The sequence below is a fragment of the Zingiber officinale genome, chromosome 9A (assembly GCF_018446385.1).
Source record: "Zingiber officinale cultivar Zhangliang chromosome 9A, Zo_v1.1, whole genome shotgun sequence".
Lineage (NCBI taxonomy): Eukaryota > Viridiplantae > Streptophyta > Magnoliopsida > Zingiberales > Zingiberaceae > Zingiber > Zingiber officinale.
Window position 1 is genome coordinate 8944547 of NC_056002.1, and position 9019 is coordinate 8953565.

Here is a 9019-nt window from a genome sequence, read left to right on the forward strand (position 1 = left end):
CTCTTAAAAGATTTTTTTTTTTACTCGAAGGGATAAAGTTGCTACAGTGTGTCAATTTTATCCACGCATCTAATTTTCACAATTGAAACATATTTTAGGAAAGAGGGGTGTCATAATATTATGTTTTTTAGGGTGTATCAATCTACCGCTTCATTCTTTGTTAGACGTGTTCAGCGCTCATTTTGCCACCTTTTCTTACGCTGTGTAGCCATAAGCCAGGTGTCGTAACGTTTTGGAAACGTGTCGACAGTAATGAGCCATGCAAGGCCTGCAGTACAAAACAAGAAGCTGAAGCTGAACTCCTCTGTTAATCCTTCTTGCTGTTACTGCTTTTGCCACTCGATCCATTACCGTTCTCGATTATCGTCACCGTCGAGAAGAGCATCGGAGGAGGAGCTTAATCACTCCAGAGAACAACGATGTCCGGCCTCTCTCTCGCCGTCCGGCAGTGCCCCGACCACGAATCCACTGCGGGGTCGGCTGACGAAAAGACACCGGCGGTGGCGAGCAAGCGTCAGGGACAGGCTGTCGTCGGCGGCGCGATGGGTTCCCTCCGCGTGATCGAGATCCAGCTCGTGGCCTTCGTCGTGGTCTTCTCCGCCAGCGGCCTCGTGCCCCTCATCGACCTCGCCTTCCCGGCGTTCGCCACGCTCTACGTCCTCGCCCTCTCCCGCTTCGCCTTTCCCGCCGTCGGTTCCGGCGGTGGACGCGAGCTCTTCCGAGGCAGCCGGGCGTTCCGCGCCTACGTGGTGGCGGGGACCACCGTGGGGCTGTTCCTGCCGCTGGCGTACGTGCTCGGGGGCTTCGCGCGGGGCGACGACCACGCCGTGCGCGCCGCCGCGCCGCACCTCTTCCTCCTCTCCTGCCAGATCCTGACGGAGAACGTCGTCAGCGGGATGGAGATATTCTCGCCGCCAGTTCGCGCCATCGTGGTGCTCCTCTACACCGTCCGCAGAGTCTTCATCATCGTCGACTGGATCTACATCGTCTGGGCCAGCAAAACGCTGCCGCTCAATGCATCCGTCGACGTAAAAAATCTACAAAAACGCATATAGAAATCGCATTGTTTAATTAACTTCTCCAACTAATTAAATCCCGCAATTTGTGCATTGATTAGGATGTGGCGTGGATATGGTTCGGGAGGGTGCTGTCAACGGCTAATCTCCTCTATTTCTCCATTAACCTGTTTGCTTTCTTGATCCCGCGGTTTCTGCCGACTGCGTTCGAGAAGTACTTCAAGGAAAGGGAGGAGATCGACGCGAAGGCGGTGGAAGACAAGAAAGGAGACTGATTGTGTTGCATGTTTAATTTTGATACGAGTGAATTTAATGTGGCTGTTTTCAGCAACTTGGTTTAGTCTGCTCTGTAATTTACGATCTACACTTTATGAACCGTAACTTTATCTATAAATAGTTCGATTAAAATAGTATAATTTAACGTAATTTGACAAAAGGAGATCTGATATCAATATATTAATTTTGTACATGTTAATATCATGTCATTAAACATTAATTCAAACATTAAATTAAAAAGAAATAAAGACTTTCGCTGTATACAAAAACATACAAAACTAAAAAATTAGTATCAAATGTATTAATCACATATATAATTCCGCTCAAACGTCCGTTCTTTAAAATCTCATATTCAAACGTATTTCTATTTTTATTAAATATTTTATGATATATAATTTATTTTCGTGAGGGCAGATTAACCCTTGCAGAGGTAATTCATGGAATTTGCAACGTCGGCGGCGTGTTCCTCGCTCTGTGGTGAATGGATAGTTACGTTGAATGGCGTGGTCTGGTGGTGAATGGATAGTTGCGATAACTCCTCGAATGGCTGTTTTATAGGGAGAAAAATCCTCCGTCAAAGAGGGGGATAAAGTCCCGTAGTTGAAGATGAATCAAGCAATAATTTACTTGACCCTTTTATCTCTTTCATACTTTTTAGATTTATCCTCATTTGTTCGATTCGGTCAAAATCATTTTTCATCTCTTAGGCCCAACTTCCTTAGGTTGGACACTGAAAAAAAACTTATAGATATTAAAAGTATCTGTATTTTAATAGGTGGTTCGACTCCTGACTTTAATTAAGCCGAAAGTTATGGTTCTTTAAAATTTGGTCTGTAGTTTGGGTCAAGTAGAATAGATTAGGGCTGGAAAAAAATATCGAAATACCGAAATACCGAAAAATCATACTGAAAAAATACCGTTTATACCGAAATTTTCGGTATACTGAAAAATTCGGTACGGTATCATACCGTACCGAAATTTTCGGTAACGGTAACGGTAACGATTTAAAATATTTCGGTATACCGAAATACCGAGTAATTATAGATTAAATGATTAATTTAGATTCCCCTAAAGCCTAAACCAAACCCTAAACGGCCCCAAACCATGTTCTCTCCTTGTGTCATCGGTGCACACGTCGCGACTCGCGATTCTTTCCTTCCACAGTCGACCACCGCACGTAGTCGCTGGAGAAGATGCACAATAACTTAGAAACTTCTTCTCCATCCCTAATATTTTTTTTCCCTTCATTGAATCTGAAGAAATCTAATTACCGAGCTTTGTTCTGAGAGTTATGCTTGCGCAAGTTCTTGTCCGATTTTCCGGTGAGTTTTAGCTTTTGTTTCTTTGGTGGATTTATGGTATTTTTAGTTGGGATTGAAGCCTATATGCTTCTCCTATTTTTCCAGCTAGCATTTAGTTATTTCTGGCAAGATTTCGACAAATCTCCGGCGAGCCACCACCCTGGGACCACTATCTACTGGTTTAATCTTCAATCTTGCATATTTGGGTTCGAAATCCCAACTCTTGTTCTTATATGATCACTGCCTTCATTACAAGAGAATTATTTTTTATATATTATATGTAATATATATATAACTTCGGCATGACGGTATTTTACCGATACCGTACCGACATTTCGGTATACCGAAATGTCGGTACGGTATCGGTATCATTTCTTAGAATACCGATTTTTTCGGTACGGTATACGGTATTTGGCTTTGGGTACGGTATACCGTACCGATCCAGGCCTAGAATAGATCTGTCAGATTTACAGGGCTTCATCAAAATGACTTTTTCGACTATTAGATTTGGTTCTCTCGGGTTGAACCCTAAATTGAGTTGTAGATCTTAAAATTATCTAATTTTTTATATGTGGCATGACTTGTGGGTCAAATTGAATCAAAAGTTATGACAATTTTACTTCTAGTTCGTAGAGTAGTCCAGAGGCTAACATGGGTCGTGACCGCCAACATAGGCACCCATGTTCGACTTTGGAAAATGGCCAAATTCAACATTGGTCATGCTCATCAACACGATCCCCCATGGTGGGATTTGTAGAGAGGCTTTTTAGTGTCGTTTTACAATTGATTTCTTCTATATGAAGGATAGAACATATTCCTTGATTAAAACTTTAATGTGATAGTCTTTTGAATAATTTTTTCTTCCCAAACACTTCATATGTTGGCTCGATGATGAGGCTTGATGATGAGGCATGACTAACTCGTGTTGAGCCTTTTTCGCTCTATTCTTTCTCATTCTTGGCTTTAGGAGCATGCTCGTGTCATGAGACATGGCAAAAGCGTGCTCATTGCACCAACTTCACGTTCCAAGAGGATTATACTCTATTTTTACTCTGAAAATATGTCTTATTAATGAAAACAAGTAAAGAACAATTCTCCGAACTAAAAGTAATAAAACGAAGCATATAGAGATGAAAACATAAAATATATGCATATAAAATATGATAAGATATGCATCAAATTATAATAAAAACTCTATATGAAATATACTCATCAAAATCCCTGATACTTAAACCTTTGCTGGTCCTTAAGCAAATCAAAACGAGAATGCATGTGAATTTATATCTCCAAAACTTCAATAACTTCATCTAATCATATCAAGTAATATCATCTTTAAACGAAGACATTCAATTAGTTTCACTAAGCCTAACGAGCTACTTTAACTGCATAGTGCATAATTTGTTCTTAAGGTTTCAAGTTTTTTCCTAAGTCAAGTTGTCATCCCATTGTGTTCCCATAGTTTCCAATGTTAGATACTTACCTGCCATACGCGAGGTGCGCCCCCTCTTGCCATCTGAAAGTCTCAAAGCTATGCTCAGTATTGAGAAAAATGGATAAGTGTTTTCCTAGTAATTTAACTCGGTCTCAAAGGGGTATCTTATCATTTTCATCAACGAAAACTATTTTCTATTCCATTATGCCACTCAGAATTTTTTTTCGAGTTTTCTTTCACTCAAATGTTTTATTGTATTTCAAATTTTCTTCCATTTTCCTTTTTCTATCTCTTTTTATATGTGGCTTTGATTTTTTATAAATGGGATGATACAAACTGAGCATGATCCAATAACTAAAATATTAGGAAAGGGTCACCTATGATCACTATGATACTAATCTAACAAAATGAATTATGACTATGTTGTGTTGGTTCTGGTGAGGCCGGTGTTAGAGTGTATACTAAAAGTCTAGCTTTTGTATAAACATTTATTTAGAAATAAGAATCACATTAGTCAAGTATCTACATACTAAAGTGTAGTCGTTCAATTAATTTATATTGTAGATAACACGGTGTGTGGTGTCACACATAGGAGATCGTGTTATCGGTTCTTTATAAATTATAAACAGTAGCTCACGATTAAGATGGAAAGGAACAAACCATTGGAATAGTCGTAGTGTAATTAGGTATTAGTTTATCTTGACTAATAAATTACACTAGTACACTCTAAGTGTATTGAGCAGGACCATTTAAGAAAAGTTCTTTTTATACTGACTTAATAAAAGAACAAGTCCTTAGTTATTATGAAAGTGTGTGCTCTTAATCCTAATATAATAACAAGCACATATATTTAATATTCATTTCTTTAACTTATCAAAGGGTAAGATTTAGCTTGATAAATCAAAAGGCACGATAAGTTGGGAAATGATATTACTTATAGTATGTGTTGTTGATTATAGAAGGAAACTGTGTCCTAATAATCTAGGTTAATAATGTTCCCAAGAGGAGCTCATAAGGATTGTCATGTTAAACCCTGCAGGTGGACTTAGTCCGACATGACGATAAGGTTGAGTGGTACTAATCATGGACTAAGATATTAATTAAAGAGAGTTGTCGGTAACCCATTTAATTAGTGGGCATTCGACATCTTAAATATAGGGAGACTAACACACTCATAATAAGAAGGAGCCCAAAATATAATTTAGGATTGGTGCGGTAGTTCAATAATAATTCTTTAGTGGTATGAATTATTATTGATGAAATTAAGTTGGGTGTTTGGGGCGAACACGGGAAGCTTAATTTCATCGGGAGACCAAAACCAATTCCTCCTCTCGGTCCCTATCGTAGCCTCCTGTATATAGAGAATTACACCCACTTATACCCACCTTTCTACCCACCTTAAGGTGGTCGGTCAAGCTAGATTGGAGCCCAAGCTAGGGCCGACCAAAGCTAATGGTGGAGCCAATTTTAGGTGGCCGACCAAAGCTTGGGTCCCAAGCTTAGGTGGTCGGCAACTAGAAAATAAAAGGGATTTTATTTAAAATTATTTCTTATGTGGATATCATGGTTTTAAAAGAGAGTTTGAAATTTAAATCTTTGCTTTTATAGCTTTCTACAAAAGTGTAAGAAAAGATTTGAAATTTTTTCTTATTTGTAGATTGAAAGGTGGATTTTAATTTTAAGAAAATTTTCCTTTTTTGTAACCATGTTTATGATTTAAAAGAGAGTTTAAAAATTAAATATTTCCTTTTATAAGTTTCTACAAAAGATTAAGAAAAGATTTGATATCTTTCCTTATTTGTAGATTGAAAGGAGTTTTTAATTTTAGAGAAAACTTCCCTTTTTGAAAATCATCCACATGTTTAAAAGAAAGATTTTAATTTATAAAATTTCCTTTTATAACCCACCATGAAGGGAAAAATTATTGGAGAAATTTTTTATAAATTTCCAGAAACAAATTAGGAAGTTTTAATTCTTGTGTTAATTAAAACTCTCCTAGTTTAGAGCTTATAGGTGATCGACCATTATAATTAAGAAGAGGAAATTATTTTTAATTAAAAATTTTTTTCCTTTTCATGGCAAAGGAATTAAGGAAGTTTTTATTTAAATTTCCTTATTTGCCAAGGCCAAGGATTATAAAAGAGAGGGTAAAGGTGCCTTCAAGGGTAATGACTATATTCTATTTCTTCCTCCTTGGTGTGGCCGACCCTAGAGGTTCTCCCTCTCCTCTTCTCTTCTTCTTTAGTAGCCGGTTTCATCCTTCTCTTGGAGCTTTTGATGGTGGTCGGTTCTAGCTAGGAGAAGAAGGAGAGAAAGGAGGCTTTGTTTCTTGCATCCCTTGGAGCTTAGTGGTGGTGGCCGAAATTCTACATCCTTGGAGGATTCTTGGTTTGGCTGAAACTTGCAAGGAGAAAGGAGAAGGGCTTGGGTGGTTCTCATCTCGGTAGATCGTTGTCCACACAACGTCCGGGATAAGAAGAGGAATACGGTAGAAGATTAAGAGGTCATTGCATACAAAGGAAGGTATAACTAGTAATTATTTTCCGCATCATACTAATTTTTCTTTTGTATGAATTTCAAATACAAGAGGCATTAGATTCTAGATTTTTAGATTAGATATTCGAAGTTGTGTTTCTTTTCTTTTATTTTTAGAATTTGTGATTCGATTGTTCTTTTTGGTTAAACCTAGAGTTATATAAGAAAATTAAATATTAGCTTTCCTTAAAAGACTTTGTCTAAGCGGTGGTAGATGCTCCCATACCCAAGAAGGCCGTGTGCCTTGCCATGCAGTCCTGGAAGCTAATTTTGGAAATTAATATTTAATTCAATTTATAACATAGGTTGATTTGGATCAATAGTGTTAAGTTCTGCTTGCGATCCAAGTCTAAACCATTAAGAACAGATAAATTAAATTTGGAATCAATAATGTTAAGTTCCGTTTGCGATTCCTAATTTAATTTCTAAAGAACACAATAGGTTGTTTAGGAAAAGGTTCGACACTTGTACAAAATTTTTGTACAGTGGAACCGGTACGATCTGTTGGTGCAATCATGCCCTGGAAGTTTCAATGTGTTGACAATTATTTAAGTTTAGGTTAATACGGTGGAACTAACATGCATTGTGAGTTTGCAGGAGGAGTTTCTTGCAGGTCAGAAGACCAGATGCAAGAGAAGACCAAGAAGGTCGAGGACTGGATTCTTGGCAAAAAGAGTTCTTGCAGGTCAGAAGACCAGATGCAAGGCAAGAGAAGTCCAAGAAGGTTGGGGACCAGATTCTTGGCAAGAGAAGCTCCTGCAAGTCACAAGATTATGTGTGTGATAGGCTCACTGTCAGAGATCGACTGGAAAATCGATTCAGACATGGCTGTGCGGCAAATTGCCTCTGAATCGATCAGCCGATCGATTGAAGGTAAGACAATCGATTGGTAAAGTTCTGCGCAGCACAGAATGCGTCTGGATTGATCAGCCGATCGATTCAAGGTACTGAATCGATCGGCCGATCGATCCGCACTACAACAAAATCGCTCATAGACATCAGTGGAACAACATCGGTTTTAGGCTAAAACCGAAGTCTTTGAGTATTTTACACCGGTTTTTCTAAAAATCGATGTCTATGAGCGCAGATTTTAGCTCATAGACATCGGTTTTTTAGGCGATGTCTATGAGTGCCCTTTTTTTGGTTAATAGACACCGATTTTAACATCGGTTTTTAAAATCCGATGTTAATAAACCCCTTCTTAAATAATTTAATTTTTTCACCGGCCAAAATTTACAAGACTTCACAAAATTCCCTCCAAACCTAAACCAATATCGTGCCCCTTCTCTCAACATAAACCTAAACCTAAACCTAAACCTCAGCCTCATCTCCCTCTTCCCCTTCCGCCGTCTCGCCCTCGGAGATCTCGCCGTCGCCGTCCCCTTCGTCTGCAAGTCCTGGTACCGCGCCTCCCTCGACCCTAGCTGCTGGCGCCGCCTCAACTTCCGCTCCCTCGATTTCTCGCCGTCGCCGTCCCCTTTGAACAGTGGGTTCATTTCCTCGTCACATCTCCCTGCCCGATTCCGCCGACCCTTCTCTTCTTTCCATTTTTCCCGAGTCGACAGAGCCACTCGTCGCGCCATTTCGCTGCCTAGCTGAGCTTCGCAGGCGGCGCCACAGCTGACGGGGCACAACGCGAGGACGAGTGGAGGCGAGACGAAGAAGAAAGAGGCAAGTGTATCTACCTGTGATAACTCGAAATCCATGAGGTATAGTGGGGTGGAAAACCTATAGAAAGTGAGGATTTGGTATGGATTTCGACTGGTTTTCTTCTGGTAAAGGCTTTGATTGTTCTTCCTGGAGATGTTTTGATTTACTTCTTTTGTAGACGCTTTCGATATGTTTTCCTCTTCTGTGGATGTGTTTGATTGGTTTTTCTTTGTATACGATTCGGGTTGGATTCTTCTCGGTGGGATGTGTTCTTGTTGGAGGTTTCGGTTGAAGGTTACTGCTTGGTTTGCGTATGTTACCCAAAATTGTTTGACAGTGATTTCTGATGTGTTCACAGTAGGTTTTCCTAGAGATTTTGGCTGGTGTTCGATGATTTGAGGTTGAGTTGTGTTGTGTTTTCCATGATGAACAAGTTGTAGAGAGTTGCACGTTACCTGTTTGTTAGAATGGGTCACAGAGAGGTCAGAAGTGATTCGAGCTTTCCTTGAAGTTTTGGTTCCTAATTGGAGGGTTTCGGAATGATTTAGAGTCGAATTTGTGTCTTCGTGAGAAGTTGATTTGAAATCTTTGGGTAATTTCCACTCAATGAATTTTCCCTTGAGCATCGTTTACGGATTTCTTTTGATTTGGTTTCTGGTTTAGCTCACTTAGAATGTGATAGCAGATCAGGAAAATTAATGATGCATTGTCAGGACTGGTGGGTGGAAGACCTTTCTGTGCTAAAAATTGATCTTTATCAACGAGTTATTGCTGCAATGAGGAGAGCTGGTGACTACGTATATTCTTGA

General features: G+C 39.4%; 1 protein-coding gene across 1 annotated transcript; it reads left to right on the plus strand.

Moving 5' to 3' along the window:
* The first annotated feature begins 346 nt into the window (after positions 1-346).
* On the plus strand, positions 347-1349 carry LOC122021858. The gene is made up of 2 exons (XM_042580025.1): positions 347-1028; positions 1118-1349. The coding sequence occupies exons 1-2, from the start codon at positions 420-422 to the stop codon at positions 1289-1291; spliced, it is 783 nt and encodes a 260-aa protein (XP_042435959.1). The 5' UTR covers positions 347-419; the 3' UTR covers positions 1292-1349.
* Positions 1350-9019: the final 7670 nt, after the last annotated feature.